The sequence below is a fragment of the Helicoverpa armigera genome, chromosome 1 (assembly GCF_030705265.1).
Source record: "Helicoverpa armigera isolate CAAS_96S chromosome 1, ASM3070526v1, whole genome shotgun sequence".
NCBI classification, from domain to species: Eukaryota; Metazoa; Arthropoda; class Insecta; order Lepidoptera; family Noctuidae; genus Helicoverpa; species Helicoverpa armigera.
In genome coordinates this window covers 17,898,868-17,920,014 of record NC_087120.1, presented here as the reverse complement: position 1 = coordinate 17,920,014, position 21,147 = coordinate 17,898,868, and the positions used below count along the sequence as shown (strand labels likewise).

The 21,147-nt window shown below is 34.7% G+C and overlaps 1 protein-coding gene across 1 annotated transcript; it reads left to right on the top strand.

Moving 5' to 3' along the window:
* Positions 1-1,770: 1,770 nt before the first annotated feature.
* On the top strand, positions 1,771-13,935 carry LOC135117392 (autophagy-related protein 13 homolog). The gene is made up of 7 exons (XM_064036595.1): positions 1,771-1,875; positions 2,647-2,840; positions 5,713-6,055; positions 7,912-8,098; positions 8,567-8,732; positions 9,493-9,639; positions 12,052-13,935. The coding sequence occupies exons 1-7, from the start codon at positions 1,872-1,874 to the stop codon at positions 12,280-12,282; spliced, it is 1,272 nt and encodes a 423-aa protein (XP_063892665.1). The 5' UTR covers positions 1,771-1,871; the 3' UTR covers positions 12,283-13,935.
* The last annotated feature ends 7,212 nt before the right edge of the window (positions 13,936-21,147 follow it).

Below are 21,147 nucleotides of genomic sequence, written 5' to 3'. Positions count from 1 at the left end.
CAGAATTATTAAAACATGATATTACGGTGGCGCGTTGGAAATATCAACATATTCAAAGAAATTACACAGTAAACTTTTTTTCCCAATAAGATTTGAGCATTATAAACCATATTAATTAATGAAAACTAAAACTTTGTTTACTTCATTATCATTATCATACTTCAACCATCATTTTGGGATTTTTTGTATTTTGTATTATTCGTCGTGTCACTCACGCACGAGCCAACGAAATTGATCGAACGAATGAATGATTGAATGATTAGTGCGATCTCTGGTTAAAATATGGTAACAATGTTACGACACGGCGACGTGAATTAGAAACCAAATGTTACTTGTTTATTGTGTCGAGATCTTCCCCATTTTTAGTTGCAGCGACGGCGCTAACACGGAACGTCGACGAGATTATGTTTCGAGATAGATCAGTGTCGACACTAAGTGTCGAAACGGTTACGTTATGTTCGCAAAAATGGTTATATGGGAGAGTACCTACGGAACCTCGAATCGAGTTCGAAATGCTCTTAGCCAATTTATATCAAAGGGATTACTCCCACACATCGACAGCTCTATACATTGTCTCTTATGGTCATTAGAAGACCATCATTTCATTACAATAGACTAGACAGCTACTTACACTGAACTGAAGTGGTACCTAAGTCCTACCTAGGTACTACTTACCAAGACCTAGGTAAATTTTATATAGGTAGGTACATAATTATATAGAATCATAAAATGTGAATATATTTTTTAAATCAGTACTTCAGTTCATTGAAATAAAGTAAAAAACTTCCAATTAGCAGTAATTGGGTACTTATGGAATATTTTCAAGTGGTCTGGCGCTCGAGAAAAGTATTATACTCCTGTTCAGAATATTATTCTATCAGAAAACGAACTATAAGTAGAGGGCCTGACATACTAATTGGAATCATTCCGTTTGTAAGACTGCCTGAGTGCTTTAAGTGCTTTCACTCATATTTTTTTACTTAAGTATCTTTTGTTGATGTTTGCAGGCGTAGCTAGGTATTTTTAAAATATTGTTGGTATTGTTATGTCTCAAGTCCCAATTACGTATACCTACCCCTTATCAAAATTCAATAGCGCTTTTCTTCTTTTGGATTGCTTCATTTTCAATGTTATCTCTGACATAATATTTTGGAAGCCACAACATATAAAATAGGTCATCAAGGCCCCGACCCTTGCTTAGCCAGCCCGCGTAGCTGAGCATTACAGTTAAAACGCCCCTAAAATTATGATTCAGAGTACCCCTTTGCAGTTAGTCAGCGACGCCTTGAGCCGAGGCTCGTACTCCACAGGGGGTGCCCTTAACACAGTCGCTTAGTTTCTAAGCTTTTTTGACCCTGGCTGGAGGCCTTAAATTCTAGGCATCCACTGGGATTTGTCCGGTTGAGCCGTCAAAAGCTTCCTATGCTGAACTGCGAGACGCCATTCAAAAAAAAGGTCATCAAAATAAGTATAACCAACATTTTACAAAGAAATCGATTTTTTTTTGGTTAGTGAATATATTTTTTTGCACGTGATTATACCTACTTACCAAAATGGTTTTGAGATACCTACGCCGATTCTAAGTATTAGTTTAGGTTCCTACTTATTCACAATCTCCTCAACGGAGAGGTACTTGCAAGTGCCTAGGTACCTATTTTATTTATGAACCTACAGGGTATCTAGTTTAAGTCTGCGTAGTTTGAACTCCCAGTGCGCAAGTCGCAATATATTCGATTACTTGCAGTCTCAGATACCAGGAGCGCAGACTTACTTAGGAGCTTGGTAGAAGTGGCCTAACACGAGACCTAGACACACGTCGCCAGCGTCCTTAACATTTTCGATAAAGTCCAGATAACGAAGTGAACTTTATAATGTGTAAGTTTAAAGTTCTATATTTTTTAAATACATTTGGTAGTTATTAGGTGTAACAAATATAATATTTAATAACCAATTAAGTGTAGAGTATTGCTAAAAACGGGAAAGAAACCATTTTATAAGATTTGGCTCCATTGTATTCGGGAATCGCGCCAAATCCAAGTGCGCTGATTGGCCGAAAGTTAACACCGCGTAACTTTACTAACTAAGCAGTCAGAGTTTATTTGTGTAAAGAAATATCTTCTGCGGATAAAAAGATAAATTATGGAGTTCGAGTAACGGCGCAATTTATTTTATAAAGTTAATATAATAGTTTTGTACAAAAATGTACTGTTTTTCTTAATGTCAAAGTTTAGATTACCGCATAGAATGAAACGTATACGGCATGGATTGACAAGCTTTTGCCCAATAACAAACAGCTTCCAATAAGTTTTGTCCAATCAGATGAAAGAGATTTGTCCACATGTGACAAATGAAATGATGAGATCTCAACAAAGTTTCTTGTGTGATATGATTTTTTTTTATAGTCTGGTGGCGTTTACGTATCTGCAGTGCTTTGCGTTTCATAGTTTCATCTTCTAATTCTTACATTTATTCGTTTCAAAATTGCAATAACACTATCTAAAACTATTGTTTGATTAATAAAATATAATATAAATTATTTGTGACAAACAAGAGCACAGTGTTTATTTGTAAAAATGTTACTTTACGATCGCATATACTTTTTAACGCTGCGTAAATGATCGAAATAACATGAAATTGTTGCTTTAGCTGTAATAAATGATAAGAAAATGGCATCTTCTAACGCGGAGTTACAAGAAAGGAGCAAACTGTACTATAAGTTTACGAAGGTACTGACCCTGAAGGTTGCACAAATAGTGGTTCAGAGCAGGCAAGGGAAAAAAATAACCCACGAATGTAATGCCAAGTTTCCGGACAACGGAGTGGAGTCTTCGCCGCAATGGGTAAGCTTTGTTTTGGTACAAAACGTCGTAAAAACGCACGTCCTTAGTTATTCTCGTATGACCTGCCTGCATATGCATGGCACATGGTAATGTAATTGCAATAACATGTTAAAAATATGTGTGTGCTCATACTAGTTGAGTTTTATTGTTTGTCTGTCAATTGTGTTTATTGCTTTGGTGTTACTGCTGTGCTACTTGTAGTCAAGTGGGGACAATATTCTCAAACATTGAGAGATGTTTCATTATCACTGAACAAAATCAAAGAATGTAAATATAAGTTTTGTAATAAAAAGTTACCACATCTATACTAATATAATGAAAAGAACACATTTTTTGTTTGTATGTACTTGCTCCAAAACTACTGAAACTACGGTACACTAGTCTTACATACTGAGAGTATTTTATTATCACTGAGCACAATCAAAGAATGTTATAAGTTTTGTAATAAAAACTTAGCACATATTGATAAATAGTTTTTTGACCCCAGTATTATAAAACAAGTAGATAATCCTTCACTTGATATCAATGATAGCCTATTTTTATTTATTTACTTAGTTGGTATATACAATATACTTACATATTGTTTGCTTAGATTGTAAAGATGATTTATCTAGAAGTATGTGTTGCTACTTTGTTTTGTTCAATAGATAGCAATAATGTAGGGCATATCAATTCATTATGTTTTCTAATAAGTTGCGGTAGGCTTGTTATTTAAGTTGCTGAGTGCTATTTTACATTTTAATTTGTGCTTTGCTTGCTATTTAGCGACTTTTATTTGCAATTTATTTTTAGTGTAATAATAGCTTATTCTGACTTTTTTCTATTTTGTCTTATTTTATTTGCAAAATAATGTATAGTGTATGAATATGTTACTGCTGTGCAACATTTAATTTTTTTTCACATTTTTGTAAAAAAAATTATTGTCATATGTATATTTGTCTATATGTAAATCACGTTACTTGTACCAAGACCATTTAGAGTAATCCGGCACTTATTGCATATCAATAAGATTTACAAACCATTTAACAGTTCTAATTATTATTTTTGAAACTGTAAAAGTCATATAAAATCAAGCCTTAAGAAAATCACAGTATATTTTTTGATGCATGTGTATAGATAAAGAAATCACAACACTTAAGTACAGCAAATGTACAGAATAACCAATTAAAATTCTTGTACAGACTCCAGCAGGTCAACCTACCCAAATCTGTAAAATATTGCCAATCAAGCATAAACCTTCCACTATTGTGATAAGGTTAAAAATCTATTAAAGAAATTTGACAGATTGAGGTAGGCTGATATGCTGTTGTCTATACATAAATAATGAACACATAAGAGCTTGCAAAAGCTCACTAGCGAATGTCATTTAACTGGCTCTTGCATGTCATAAAAATGTTTTAATATTTTAAACTGCTGAAACTCGTTGTCAACGTTAAATTATTTACTCCCAATAGTGCATAACCCAGAAGTGTCAACTTGTCAACCCGTTTTAAAATGTTATTTCCATTTTAAAATCAGCACTTTATGAGTATTTTCATAAAGTAGGGCACAGCTTCAGGGAATTTATCTGTCTCTCAAAGGTTACTAAAAATGGGTGCCGCTGAAAATAGTTACACAAATATGGAACATTTTGAAGACCACTATTAAATATGAACGTTCCTAATATTTGCTGGAAAACAGTGAATGTATGCAGAATTTAGTAACTCTGAAAGTCTGAATACAGTAGGCAAATAGTTGCAGGAGAGTATTTGGTCTGCGAAAGGTTGTTAATAGTTGGAACAGTTGAAAACTTTGTTCGCTTGTTAAGCTTTAACAGCTTAACTGCTTTGAAATCTGAGCTTAACTATTAAATGCGGGCTTAGCGAATTTATAGCTTGTATTTCGTTATAAATGGTATTGTAATAGATGGGGGATACAGACAGTAGGGTAGTAGGCCTATGTTCAGCAGTGAAGGCAATATGATGATAACGTGCTAAATAAAATCAAGCATTTGTGCATAGCATATATGTGACAGTCTCTGTTTCGTCTGATCTTTGACAAGGTTACTGACTGTCTACTGATTGAGTCTTCCCATTTGATGGAACATTTAACAGCATAAAGCTGAATAAAAAGAAATAGGTTTTATTAGCGTGTAATTATAATGCTGGGCGCCAAAAATGAAGAAATTGCACTGCATGTTATTTTTATTTTAATAAATTTTTATTTATAAAAAAACTTATTTTGCAACTTAGCAATTTTTTATACTATCTTGCAGACTAAGCGAAGTAGTATTTACTTTATGCCATGTGGATTTATTACTCATTGTGTGCGAGCATTGATTAGTATTTGCTTCTTGCGTCATAAATTATAGATCATTAACTAGCTCCAAAGTTTACGCTGTGCAATATCTGTTTATGATTTACTAGCTTCCGCTCGCGGCTTCGCCCGCGTAGAGTTCGGTTATATCGCGTTTCCAAGAGATTCTTTAAAAGTCCGTGATAAAAACTATCCTATGTTCTTTCTCAAGGTCAACTCTATCTCTGTACCAAATTTTATTAAATTCAGTGGTTTAGACGTGAAAGCGTAACAGACAGACAGACAGACAGAGTTACTTTCGCAGTTATAATAATAGTAGGGATTTAGGAGGGGCAATTCTTAAGATACAACTACCTAAACCTAAAACCATGTAATGGTCAAATCATTAGACCATTTATATATATATAATGAAATACATATCCATACGCCCCTCCACTCTTCGGCTTAGAAGCTATTCTAAAGCATTTGAGGGATTAAACTTCGATCCATCAACTTCATCAATCGGTGACTAACCCTTTTGGTCCAAAATATCCGCCGTAGCAATGGCCCAACATAACATTCAATCTACTTCTTTCAGTTCAATCTATCAATCCCCGACGAGCCAGGCGTGACGGAAGACACCAAACGAGTCCTGAACGGCGAAGTTGTGGACGCGCTTACCAAAGTCCTTTGCATCGAGATCTCTCTACACACAGTCGATGGAGACGACATGGTGCTGGAACTGTGGACGGTCAAGCTGTCTCCCGGCAGCGAGGTCTGCTCACCTTCCACCGTGTATTACCGCATGAGCGTCATGCTGAAGTCTACCCTGACTATTTCAAGGATAACCCCGGCGTATAAGCTCTCGAGGTCACAGCATAATGAGTCCTACAAGATTTCCCATAAGATCTATGGCGGGGAACCGGATTATGATATTTTAGGTGAGTTTTTAATTGACTTTTAAAAAGGAAATTTTAAATTTTCCCATATCTCGGTTGTTTATCAAATGATTTGAACAACTCTTTTTTTGTTTGAAATTACATGTACCTTCACAAATAGTGGCATTATTATCAAGTCTAGGATCTGATCATAGGAAACCTGAGAAATCGAAGACAGCTTTCGAAAATTGTAGGCTTGCTTTAGGTAGATAAACTCTCAGGTCAATGTGTATAAAGTTATAAAACGTGAAGAAGAAACACTGCAAAAGCTAACAATAAAAAGTTTTTACAAAAACCACCTGACTTCTAGACCTGCGAACCTAAAAGTATATTTTTTTGCTTTCTAGGGCTTTTAAAAACAATAAAAAGTTTTTTTATTGTTTTCACTTCATGTTGAAAACTGGTACTTGAATTTTTGAGGCTTGCTTCTTTGCCGTAACAGGAAAAACTTTGAGCTTTTGTTTCTGAACTCTTTCTTGAAATGAATCCATATAAAATAACATCATGAAAATTCAAATATCTAGATTTTAGGTCTTTAAAAATACAAATTAAAAAGTAATGCTTAGTTTTTTTTACTAAGTACTTACTAATCTATTACGTTCATTATTACTAGGCAATAAACAGCAGTTTAATATGCAAATAGAAATACCTAAGAATCTATGATATCCTGTACGTTTATGGAAATAATTAACATGCCACGTTTTGCTGACAAAGATACTGTTAATTAGCATATATCCGACTGACTGGTACATATAGTTGAAACGCGCATACGTAATATGTTATGTCACAATTTGTAGGCCTAACAAACTCCTATTGGCCGAACAAACTTAAAGGTGGGTTTAGATAGAGACAGTTTTCATCCGCCTTAATGATGGGACTTATAAAAGGTTGCGTACAATGGTTTCCCGTTGTAAGTATTCTCATAGTAGGGACGTCTCCAAGCCATGAAAGCCTAATTCGCGGAATTCGCGAACTTCGCTTAATAACTTTGGTTTCCGCAAAACCTCAATTTTTCAGTATCTACGTAGCTTTGGTCAAAAAGTTAGGCATTGCAGACTTTACTTTTAAAATGATACTAAATTCCAGTCAAAAACTTAGGCATTGAAGAGACTTTACTTGAAAAACAATTACATGACATTAGGGTGCCTTTTAAATGCGCTTTCTATTCTTTTTAACGACTTAAATGTCAAGGTATCAATTAAACTAAATTGGATCTCCACAACAAAGTCTTCGATTTAATTCGAAAGTTTCGTAACAAAACAGTATCGATTATTTGGTCTTTAAATATTACTGAGAAAAGGCTGGAAGTAAGGAACTTTACTGCAGTGGTACATATTTTATTAGGTTTCATTTAAACTTAGCTTTAGAACATTGGACAGTTAGGAGTTACTCCTTTGTCTATCGAGTTACTACTCGATAGCTTTAACTTTTGTTCCAATACGGCACAAAAGTTTCTCGAGTGACAGACTCGAGTGTTCAATATTAACGGTCATATAGAAATTGTAAGCATCTTAAACAGTTTCATAGATCGTTTTTATAAGATGGTCATAAAAAGTCCTTATTCTTAATTTGGTATGTTAAGTTGGATATATTATAATGATAGCTGCTCTTTAGGTACCACCCGCGTCTCGGGGTAAGAACTACCCGCACCCGGATAAAATATATGTAGCCTATGTATGCCCTTAATATATTTCTTAGAATATCTAGGTACCTTTCTCACATATGTTCAGCAGTTTAGAATTTTCCCAAATATGTTCTGGTCGGCTTCCAGTCTACCCTTCATTTTTCAATTTTAATAAGAATAATTCCTCTCTTACGTGCTTGGCGATAATAATTAAAAACTTTATTACCGATTTCAGGCGAAAAACGCAAGACAGTGAAAGTGAGCGAGCTACACACGCCAATAGGAACTCTAATGATAGAGGTGGTGTACCGGACGAAGATGACGTTCATGCCGGAGACCAGACAGAAGATTGAGTACGAAGCCTCGCCAGCCACTACCGGGATTATGGTTAAGAGTGACCATTTTTATACGGAGAGCCCTAAGTAAGTTGTCTCAACCACTAAATTATAAGAAGTGTATGATTGTTTGTTTCCCAGATAATAAAAATAAATAAAATTGACCCACTTGAACTGAAAAACAAAAAAGACTGACTTTATAGTGTTAGTTAGTTTGTGTATTTGATTGCTTTTAGATAGTTGATAGTATAACAAAATTGAAGAACAAGAAGTGTTTTTTTTTTGTGTTTAGTGTAGGTCTAGAAATAACTCAAGATGTATTCTAAACGCGTCCCGTGGGGACTACTGCGTGCACCTGGATAAAAACACATTGCCTTTCTAGAAGCATAGTTATTAACACTGAAGTAATTTCTGGAATCGGACCAGTAGTTCCCAAGATTAGCACGTACAATCAAATAAATTCTTAACTTGATAATATTGATATATATATTTATTTTATGATTATGTCGCTGTCTACCTTTGGTGTATAATAAACCTAACATAAATGCCTTTCAGAAAAAACCGCAACGAGAAGAAAGAGTTAGATCTCTCGAAGCCGTTGACTGCTGGTGCGTTTGTCGATCAGAAGAAGATCCAGGAGTTACACAAGACCCTCAGTGAGCAACTGCCTCCGGAGCCGCCCATGGCCTGGCTGCTAGCTGAGAAGGAGAAGATGGAAAATGTAAGATCATCTTTATCAGCTTTTACTATCCTTTCACTACTACTCCTCTGTAGGTACTGTCTTCATACAGAGAAGGAGTGAGCGTTAACCACTACGCTTGCTCAAGGCAAGCAATTTCAGACTTAAGCAAGGTTTCTTCAAGATGTTTTTCTTCACCTTTTATTAGAGTTCCGTACCCAAAGGATAAAACGAGGCCCTATTGTTTTCGCTCCTCTGTCCGTCCGTCCGTATCTCATGAACCGTTGATGTATTTCTGTTACCGCTAAAACAACAAATACTGAAAACTAGAATAAAATAAATATTTTGGGGGCTCCCATACAACAAACGTGATTTTAAATAATGGTACGGAACCCTTAGTGCCGGTTTTTTAGCTATTGTTGTCCAAGATACCTACTGTCTATGTCGGACAGAAACCCTTGGTTCACAAAAACGTAATACGCGACTATTTACTTCTGGCTCTGACGGCTCACTGACATTGTAGATATTGGTCGACGGTCGTGACGTAAGTAATTGTAAAATATTTAATTTTTCTTTTCAAGTAAACCTTTAAAGTAAGCCTCGAGGTCAGTCTTTTATTTGTGTTTACATATTTTTAGTTTGAAAGTCCATATAACCGGCTGTGTATTATTATATCATATAAAAGTCTGTTTAACGTTGACAAAATGGACCAAACTGATAATCATTTCTCACCTAATTGACTTCTAACGTGTGTTAATACTATTACTTCAACTGTTTAACTCAAATTCCCACATAATTCCAGAAAATGAAAGCGCTAACGATATCAGACCACGAGAACGCGAACAAACCTAGCTGCAGTACTAGTGTACCGACTTCCTCCGCTCACGCCGTCAGCCGCGCCATCGAAGTGCCCAAGCCTAAGAACGGAGACAGATACTCTGGGCTTATGGTAATTATCTATTATATAATTATATTGATTTCTGACACTTATTATATTTATTTATTTCATTTAATCTTACATGCTAGTAGATGACACATCCAAAACGCTTATAAGACTAAACATCGGCAGGTATTACACAACCTCGTTATTATGTAGGTAATAGCAGAATTATTAGGTACACCATTACATTACATTATTACACACATTACATTGTCAGGAATGGTCATGGTAATACTAATTAACATAAACAATAATAATAAAAAAACAATCTGAGTCCATAAATAACATTAATATTAAAATAAAATACCAATAATAATAAAAAAATAATTAAAGCAATACGCAACTGTCAATTAAAATAATTAATTATGAAATAAATTTATGGAAACTTGATGGCTAGCAGTTATTTATAATTCTTTATACAAATGTCCTAATCTATCGGCAAATAAGTCAAATTCATGGTGCTGTGCAATAATATGTCCCCAATAATGCGGAGTGCGCGGTTGGTGGGCGCTTGCCGAGCGCGCTCGGTGCGTGCGCGGGGGGGCTCTAGCAGTCGCGGGCGGCGCCGCGGCGCTACCTGTCCCTGCGAGTTTGCTGACACGTTCCTAGGGACCAAGGACCTAGTATTTATGGACTATCGATCTTGTTGTGAATTATGGACAGATATTGCATGACCTGCGACATTGCCATTGCATCATTAAGAGCCCTGCCTCATTAGGACGCCATTGGCGACGTCGCCAGCTACGTATCCAAGCAGTTAGTATTGAAATGTATGGAACCTAACTCACTTGGCGACGGTTTGGCAACGTCGCTAAATTGGAGGCGTGGCCACGAGCTACAGTTCCCTACGTGGCTTCTGGCTACCGTGACAGCTTGGCGACGTGGCCACAGTTGCCACTACAATGTACACGGTAAAGCGCACCTCCCTCACACAGTCGCCAACGTGGTCGCCAATCAGAGTGCAATTTCTTCAGCGACGACGTAAACAATTGACTATCGAGACGCCATAGCCACTCGACTTGGCTACATTTGGATGCCAGAAGTAGCCAGACCTGTGCCGCTAGCGACGTCGCCATGGCGTCCTAGTGAGGCAAGGCTCTTATTGTTATTATACACATAAACCTTCTTGAAAAACCGCATCAAAATCTGTTGCGTAGTTTCGAAGACACACAGAAGAACAAGAGGTTTTTAACACAAACTGCCTTGTTAGTTTACTACGGCCATTCTCTATATTGTATCTATCTTTTGATTTAATAACTACAGATTTTAGACATAAAGCCTCATACAAGTAACATTAAATGCGTATCTCTGGTAAGGGAAACAACAAATATATAGAATTAGGGAACGGCTATTAATTGATTCGATCATTTCTCTCAAACGTTAGCTATGACCGAACTCACTCATCCATATATCTACAAAGTAATTTCCAAGTAAAACATTACGACTCTTGATAAGGCGCATAGTTGGAATTTCTAGCCACTACCCATTCATACTTGTACATACATCATGTGACGATGTTACAATCACAACTACCAATGTTTTTCTATGTTGTTATGTAATTCTCAAATAAATACACATTTCTAACTAGTTATTACAGCCTTTAATCTACAAACTATTTCATATTTGTCGTCCATTTTAAACACTTGGGATGATTGGTGTGGTATAAACCACATTAACACTTACACGATCCCTGTGGGAACTACTGTCCGTACCGGGATAAACTATATTAGTAGTAGTAGCTTTCCGGCAGTGAAATTTTTCAGATCGCTTCGTATATTCGGAGCCTCTACGGGTACGAACAAACAAACAAAAAAAAAGTTTTCTCTTTATTATATTACAAGCTTCCTTCCTTTCTTCGGCTTCGCCCGCGTGGTGTATTGATAAAAATACCAAATTTCAGTTCTTAGCGTTTTGTCTGCTGCTATTTCAAATCAGTTCAGTAGTTTCGGAGCGTCTAGGGCACGAACAAACAAACAAAGAAAAAACATGTTTTCCCTTTATTATATTACAAGCTTCCTTCCTTTCCCGGCTCCGCCCGCGTGGTGTATTGATAAAAATACCAAATTTGAACCAAATCGGTCTAACCGTTTTTGCATGAAAGAATTTATTTATTTATTTATTTATTTCTGGCCAACCAACAATTGTATATACTGATACATTATACATAACAAGAATTCTTATAGCTATGGTTAGTATTACAATTACTTATAGGTTAGCACCTCATGCCCCAATGACAATAATACGCGTTACATAAACATTGAATTTAAAAAACAGGATTAAAATAATTAAAAACATACATCCATACATACTCACAAATTTTCCCACTTATAGAGGTAATATTAGTAGGATTAGTATAGGTTAATGTGCTTCTCCGTAAATATAAATCACCTCCCTTTTAACATATCAATTCACAAATTCCAGGAGTTCCCCTTCGCCGATGGCAGCCCAATAGCAGAGCTAGCGAATTTCTACCAAGAATGCTTGCAAGCCAGATCCATTAGTGACGAATGGACGGACATTGTGATCGAAGCTTCTGGAACCGACTCCGAATCTTTGTCCAAACAACTGAAGATGTTCGAAGACGCTGTCCCCGAGTTCGATAACATGGTGGCATCCATGTTCAGTAACTCGGAGGGATCAGACCGCTCTTAAATGGCCCGTAAGACTGTTGAATGATATTAGAGTAAGGAGCAGTGCGAATGGTATATATATGTATATGAATATACAGATTTTTTAATGTGTTGCGTATTGCTAAATATACAGCTAAGTCTTGTACGGGGTGTCTCAAAAATCAGAACTGGTATAATTTGTTACCAGGTATTGTGTTTTGGGATACCCTGTATGTTTAAGAAATGTATAGAAGAGAAATATAGTTTTTCATTGCCATTTTATACGGTTTTCCATCACAATAATTAAACATTTTAAATCAAGCGACTTTATTTAATTCGCACTGCATTGATTGATATCGCGTGGTGTTTGAGGGTTTGTAGATAGATTTATATTATCATGTTATTACCATTTTATTGTAAGCGCCATCTTCTTGTCTGACCTGAAACTGAAGAGTAGTATTGTTTGTCTATGGTCCGGCGATATTCAACCTTTGCTGATTTAGTTTATGATATTATATCAACCAGTGATATCAATTTTATAGGCCTTAAACGACTTTGAAAATAGTTTTTTAACAGTTATTTTGAAGTAAAAATAAAAAAATTCCCGCAGTATAACGGGATTTTGTTGATGAATCAAACCACTCATAAACCAGTTGTATTGTAATAGGTTTAATTGTCCCTCCTCAGTCGACAAACAAAGAAACAAAAAAATCACTTATCACGAATGTTCTACAGTAAATGCTAAAGATCAACACAACACTTTGACCGCTCGTATTCGGATCCGAGATGGATGCCGACCGTGCTAGCCGGGGGTGCGCTCTGCTGCCCGAAACTGTTCCGATGGAAGCAGTCCGTGCTAGCGGTCTTATATAGACGTCGCGGGGGAATTTTAAATTTCAAGATTTTAAGTTAAAAAACCACATAAAAACGAGCTAATAAATACGAAATATATATAAAATAAAACGTCTATCACATGGTTTCTTTATAGTAAAGGTCATGGCACACATGAACAGCACGGCACAAGTCAGCTCCAACCCAGTGCTTAACTTGTCATTTGAATTTGGCCCTTTAATCGTATCTCATACTAACTTCTATTCTTCTGCCAACGGTTTCACCCGTATCCTGTGGGAATCTCAACACAAAATAGACTATGTAACATTGAAATAATTTTTCAAATCGGACCTATAGTCCATGACGTTTGATTGACTAGGTGGAGCTACTTTTAATAATGTAAAACTGTATGTATGCATAATATATAACTTGTGGGATGAGTTGGTAAAAGTTAGCCGTTTGGAGAATTAACCACTTTACGAATTCGTCCTTTCACGAATTAGGCATTTTACTACTTAGATCTTTTGAGAATTAGCCATTCCGCGAATTGGTTTTTTCGAGAACTAGTCACAGACATTCATGGATTGGCTCTTGCGACTGTGTGCCATTTTGCAAATTGGCATTTAATACTAAATGGGCCCTGAAATTAGCGTGTTCAAACAAATAAACAAACTTCAGCTCATACCTAACAGCTGTGCCGTATCTTGCCGTTCAAGTGTGCCATAACCTTTAATATATTGTACAGTTTCAACGGCCAACACTATATAGTGCAAATTAGTGTAACTCACTTCACAATGCTCATACTTCGACTGATGCTTCTAGGCTAGTTTTGTATCATAGATAGATATTTATACATACAAAAGAACGCAAATTCTAACGAATATATTGCTTAGTACAAGCTTCTATTATATATAATCTTATATATACAATACGTTTGTATCTTTTCGCGTCTGAACTTAGCGTTTGAACGGCGCAGTGATTTTTCGGAATAAATTGTCTACTGCGTCAGCTTTTTAATCTGAATTCACCGGCAACAGAAACGTCCGTTTTTTTTTAAAGTAAGCAAACTATAAAATTTATGGATGTAGGACCCCTGTATCACCTATCGTGGTTGGACACACCCGTACTCGCTCACGGCTCTCGCGTTACTCGTGTGTCCCCTACTCTTGTATCTACTTAGGTACAGATACCACAAACACTACAAAAACAATATGATTAATTCACAGAAAAGGATAAAAACGTCTATTTAAAAGATAAAATAACACATGCTTCAATCGTAATTGGGTCGTGATTGAATCTTAGTCGAACAGCAATCGTATATCGCTTAAATAAAATTAGCAGAATTGAGCTACTGTTTACTTTGAAACTTTTACGTGAAAATTCATAATAAACAGTTATTTTATGAAAACTGACTGTTTCTGTTGTCGGTGCACTCAAGCTTAGACGCGTCAAGATATAGTAACGTAGTGTAATAAACTGCGGATTGCAATATTCGATCCATCCATTGTTTCGCAATTGAGAGATTGACATTTTAACATTAGCTTCATACAAACTATGTCAAACTAGCTTCTGCCCGCCGCTTCGCCCGCGTAAAGTTCGGTTATATCGCGTTTCCAAGAGAATTCTTCAAAAGTCCGGGATAAACACTCTCCTATGTTCTTTCTAAAGGTCAACTCTATATCTGTACCAAATTTTATTAAAATCAGTTTAGTGGGTTACACGTGAAAGCGTAACAGACAGACAGACAGAGTTACTTTCGCATTTATAATATTAGTAGGGATTTCAATCTCTAATCGAAATCTGAAAGATGGATTAATTATTGCAATCCGCAGTATAAAGACAAAAATTTCAAACGCGTACGATATAATATGTAACGTATGTTCAAACCGCTTCAAAGTTTTAAATAATCGTTGATTAGATAAATCTTTTTACTGGTGTTTGAATCGATTTAGTAGAAATCGTATGACATTTTATCGATGTTCGTGGATATAATATAGAATGTTAGGACTTGAATAACGTAAGACTCATTACAAGACTTGGTTGGAAAAGCGACTATTTGAATTTATGATAGTCATGAGGGTTGTGCTGAGCGCGATTTTATCGATAAACTTTATCGATATGTTAGTCACAACACTAATGAATTATATGCTTTAGTTCATGCTCTATCTACACGAACTAGAGAACGGACAGATATTATCGATATATCGAATTGAGAACCTCCTTTCTGGAGGAATCGGTGAACAAATAGATCATGATTTACATACATGATAATTTAATTCAATGGTATTGTGATTTTCTTGTCGATAAAGTTATTTGTAATATTCGCAATCGGATCTAAGAAGGCTTCACTCGATATTTGCACTAATTACGTTTACACATGCAATCACTCGTTCAAAGCGTTTGTGTAAAGTTTATGCGCGTTCATGTTACATCAAAAAAATATTATTCGATATATAAATATATGTGAAAAATTCTAATATTGTTTATCGCTTTCGAAAGTAAATATGTAAAAAATATAATTATTTCGCTCTTAAGGCTCATCGGTATGTACGATATATATCATTAATCAGTGTAAATATGAAAAATAAGGTTATAATTTATTTTGTAGAGGTCACTGTAGACTAATTATCAATATTATCGATTGTTGCTTATTGAAACTTTTGTAGGGTTTTGTGTCGAGTAGTTTGTAAAAAAGAGTAACTTAAACATGTAGATTTACGTACTCTGTATGCGGTTATAGTGTATTCGATTTATTCTTATAAACTTCTGCCAATACACAAAGTGGAAAAGGTGGTTCGAAAACTGATTTCTCAAACAAATAGCAGTTATGCAACAGTACAGTCGATACTAATCCGAGAAGTGTCAGTGTGTGGTCCGATGTAGAACAATTATTCACATATGTAGATGTTAAAATTGATAAATCTTAACTTTCTTGGACCGCACATTTTCAGATTTGGATCGAACGTAGTGTGAAACCATTTAAAGTATATCTCTGCCTTAAATTTCAATCAATATCTGCTAGCAATACTTCAGTAACTTTCTGCCTGTTTATTCCACTTTGATAATTCTACTTTATCAGACTTCCATAATGACAGAATAGTTCTAAGTTTCTCTAAGCGCCCATTCAATATAGCACGATAATATTTAGTTATAAATAAATAATCATAGAAAATTAAATATACATAACTCTATGGCATCAACAGAGGCCTTTTGCAACTGTAAAAATATAGTGCGGTGTAGTTTCCATTAAATAAAATAGTTCACAATTTAAGTACAGTGCCTTCGAACCAACGACTGAGATTGAACGTCTCAAAAAACGTGATAAGTGCCAACTCTCGTTTTTGATACATTTTTAAACTGTAAGGGATTGTTTCACTCCTTCAAGTATATAAAACTCTGCAGGAAATATAATATTTGCCATAAAAATAAGGGGTGAAACAGACTGTACAAATAGTCTCGCTTACCATACATATGGCTATGTATACTCCATTTGAGCCGGCATTTAACTAAAGCTAACAATCTTGATAGTTTTTACACAAACATAAATTAAACATTAATCAACTGAATAAAATAAGCATATAAAATAATAATAAATTAAGTGTTTTTATTAAAAAAATAATCGTAAATGCAATGATTTTTTGCCGCATTTTATTTTTTAAAGTCAGTATCAAGATTGTATCTTTAGATAAGTGCCTACTCCAGAGTAAAATTAATTTATAGTGTTACATTGCATTTTATTACATTGGCAAATCAAATGTATATAGTTTCGATTTTAGTTGTAACCAATCGTTTCGCTAGTCAATCGTTTTGGTTAAATTACTGTAGTTTTTTTCATCACATATTTGTTTTATGTAAATCATGAGTTTTTTTAAGGCTACGCTTTCTTATAATGTTTATAGGGAAATATATACGGTGACTGGTAATTGGTAACAGATACTTAAATACGGGTTTCTACCCATTACCAACAATTTTCCGAAGAAACTTTTATTTATTGTCATCTTTAGTTTTATCACAATAAATTAAAAGCTGTTTCAAACTTTGAACTTTGTGCGTGTCTGTTTTGCTGGTGTGATGTAACTATTGAGAATAAGAAAAAGTTTCTTTGGTATAGCCGTTTGTAATCATGAGTCAAATTACGTCTTGAAGTATCGGCCACTAATTACCAGTCACCCTATATTAGAACATACCATCGCATCTATTATGTAGGATTTAAACCATCCTACAAAAAAGTAAGTTGTGATTTGTCAATATTTGCTGGCGGGAAAACAATAGTTTGACTTCTGAAAAACTAAAACTGCGACGTTGAAGTCCAAATTCTACCAAAGCGGAGTGTAGAAGCTTTTAACTGCCTGTATGTCGCTAATTCTAAAACAATAGAAAATCAACTGTGTCTCGCGTATATCTGCGCTCTGACATATAACAGGTACAATCGATATATGTTTGAATAACGAAATTCTATTAGTTGGCCAATAACTTTCCGTTTTGGTGGAATTTAGTCTTAACTAATACAATTTCGGCAGTAAACAATCAAGACCTAAGTTATTTCCTTTATAATTTTAAACTTGTTAGAAAAAAATCTAATCCTGAAATTGCATTTTCAGTTTACGTTTTAAAGTAACAATCAGAAATTGCAAATCACACAACATAGTGTTGTTATTTATTAACTTTTAAAATTAAGTTATTGCTCACTATAGTTTAATATTCCTTTTAACATATTTCATCCAAGTAATGGGTTAGCCGCAGTAGGCTAAAGTTTTCATATATTTTAGTAATAGTTTTATTGAGTTTTCAGTTTATAATAGCGTAGTTTTGTGGGAGTTAGTCAACACTGAGTCTTAAGTAATCGCCATATTAATAGGTATATTCATTAAGACACACTTATCATTAATATAACATTCATATCTAAGACCAGAAGACATATATGGCCTTACTACAAAAACTTAAACATCTGTTTTACACTTTTCTAAAAAAATTGTGGCACCAAAATGAACCATATGTCAACGTCATATTTTCACATTTTTTTAGACAAGTCTTAAACTGACGTTTAAAAGTTTTTGTGGTAAGACGGGTAGTGTTCATAACTTTAAAACTATTTGCAAGAGATAAACCTCGAAGATAAAACATTACATTTACTTCTGGCCTGGTATGTAATACATACGTATATCAAATAACACATAGTCCGTCACGTACTTATTTAAGCAAAACATACTATAAGTATAATAGCATAGATTACAGGTATATAAATTCCTTACCTAACCATTGTATGTATGTTATCTACTAATGCCCATTTTCACCGACCACATAAACGTCAGTTTTCTTTAAAAAAAAACTATTTACTTTGAAAATGGAAAGTCAAAATTCCTAATACTTTTTTACCTTTTTTTAACGACGTCAAAAATCATCAAATGACTCCATCCCGCTGTGGGTTAGCAGCGGTGAGGGAGTGTCAGACTCTTACTGACTAAAAACCGTCGTGTTCCGTCATAGGCCTTTTATGTACCAGGGCCGCGGTATCTCTTTCGAACAACCCGCAGCCCCGGCCTTGTAGGGGACCTAACTAAAGGTATTTAAATGAAGTGGACTGAAATACTTGTGTGAGTGTACACAGTTGTTTTAAGAAAACTGACGCTTATATTGTGGTGAACTTGGGTTCAATTTGTGATAACTTTACGATTGCATTTAATATTACAGACCATATTTATAACAAACTAAAATATAGAATCCTTATCTTTTTGTGACACCAACTTTCTGGGTAAATCGATTGAACCAATGTGAATGGAATTTGGGATGGCTAATTTGTTATTTTTCTTTCATATTCAAATTTTTAAAGGCCTTTTACTATAACTAGCATAGACTAGTATAAACCATAGATGTAAAATAAATGGAAGATGCATCACATCTTTTAGACTTGAATATTTAGAGTGTGAGAGATATCTCAAAGAAGTCCTAAATTGAGAATAAATTATCTTAAATCTATATTATTGTCCATACCAAAAATACCAAATGTTACAGTAAATTACTATTATAGAAGCAAGTGTTAAATTATTATTATACTATTCTTACAGTTACAGCCTTTTTATCGTCCCACTACTGGGCACAGGCCTTCTCTCACACGGAGTAGGATTAAACCTACTTATTGCTCTATAAATTCTCAAATATAAATGATAAGATAAAGATATTTTATTTGTAAAACATGAGTACGTAGTAGTATGGTACTAAACAGCGTACAAATATTATTGTAACAATGCAATTATAATCGATAAAAAATGCCACACTTTCTCGATCAATTTATCGATTCTAGTACATCTTCCATTTAGTTTATGTCTGTGGAATCAGTCAATATGGCCGACAATACATTGACAAACATCGAAATAACAATAGTTTTATACTTACATGACTTTAAGTTTAATTTATCCTGGTATAAGTACTATAGTGGGTTCATCTGTAGATTTTCCTATATTATAAAGTAGGTGTAACGTAATGGCATTATAAATAATAGATATATTTTTCGTACGGATGCATCATTATTTATAAAAAGTCCGTTTCACAATGCTCGGATTAACAATACATCCCAAATTGTAAAATTCGCTTTCAAAACCAAAATATTTAACCGAATATTGTGAAAAAGATTCTAACATTGTATTCTTTGTGTGAAATAACAATTATTTAAAGACATTGTATAAAATCATTATACAGGAACATCATCATCCCATTTCCAATAATAAGGGAATTAATTTAGATGCATAATACATAAACATAATTTTGGGTGTATATTTTTTCATATTACTTACGTATTTTAGAACGATACTCAAGAATAGGTCTTGTCATAAGATCTTTGACCCTAAATAAAATTACATACCTTAAGAAAATTCTATCTCTGTCAACTTCATACGATTAAGGTTCGTTTTGAATACTAGCTGCCGACTGCAATTGCCGATCGCACATCGCGCAACTGCATGAAGTCGGCTGCAGATGTACTACTGGTTTGTATGTATTTACATGAAACCGTTTTGTATTGAAGCGGCAACAGCATGTGCCGTCGCTAACTTCATGCAACCGTGGCATATGCAGTGGGCAGTTGCAGTCGACTCTAAGAATTCTAAGAAGAAGCTGAAATTATTTTCTACATTAACCAGGTGTTGCTACTGGCTATGCGAGTCTGGCAGAAATTGCCGTTGATTGCGGTAGATTGCCATAAAAAAGGATTCAAAACGTACCTTTAAACATGATGTTTAAAAATGTATTTTGGAGTATGGCGATATCTATCCTTGTATCGTTCTACAATACTGGCCTTAGAGTAGGTAGGTATTTAATGTAAAAATCTAAAACTCTATGTACCACCTGTAGCGGTTTGTATACCTATTAGATAAGTTGTGTCATTCTCATTATAATTAAATCAGTGTTGCAAACACCATTTCTGTGTTTTGTTGCATAAAACAAGCTTCATTTAATTACGTTTGTAACTAAATGTTCACACATTGTCATTAACGGCTTCTGAAATAAAATACAGATGTTTTACAAAGAAAAACGTTTTATTTCGTTCGTTGTCAAACGAATTTTACAAGCATGACATAATTATTGCTTAATCTCCAACAAGTAAAAGAAATATTATCAATCAAATGACAGAAATGTCCTAATATACACACTCATCACCTCTTGTCAAGTATAGAATATTTATTTCACTGTCCTTCAAAAACGTAAATTATAAAGGAACGGCTCTAGCAAAGATGGATGTTGTCCAAAAAATGTCATAACTGGAATTAATGTTCTATTACATCAAACATACCTAGAAGTATGGTAGAAAACGTGCCAACCTCTAATTAATTTTATGTTAAATAGTTTGTAAAACACTAGAAAAACTCGCTTTTAGCATGCTAATCGTGGTCAAAGTTCATTGCAAGACTTTTACAACAAGTTCAAACACAACTATGATACGTTGTTCGTTCACGAAGTTCCAGTCCATCATCAGATAAGTTCGACTGTACCATATTATTGTAATGTCATCAGAACTACATACAGCTGCCAATTATCACGACGCTATGATCCTCGTAAGATGATTAAATTGGTTACCTTAGAT

What these genes read in the sequence shown, in the direction of transcription:
- LOC135117392 (XM_064036595.1), top strand. An exon ending in TGGAGTCTTCGCCGCAATGG is followed by an intron (nt 2,841 to 5,712) that starts GTAAGCTTTGTT and finishes TACTTCTTTCAG; the next exon opens with TTCAATCTATCAATCCCCGA. An exon ending in ACAGATACTCTGGGCTTATG is followed by an intron (nt 9,640 to 12,051) that starts GTAATTATCTAT and finishes CACAAATTCCAG; the next exon opens with GAGTTCCCCTTCGCCGATGG.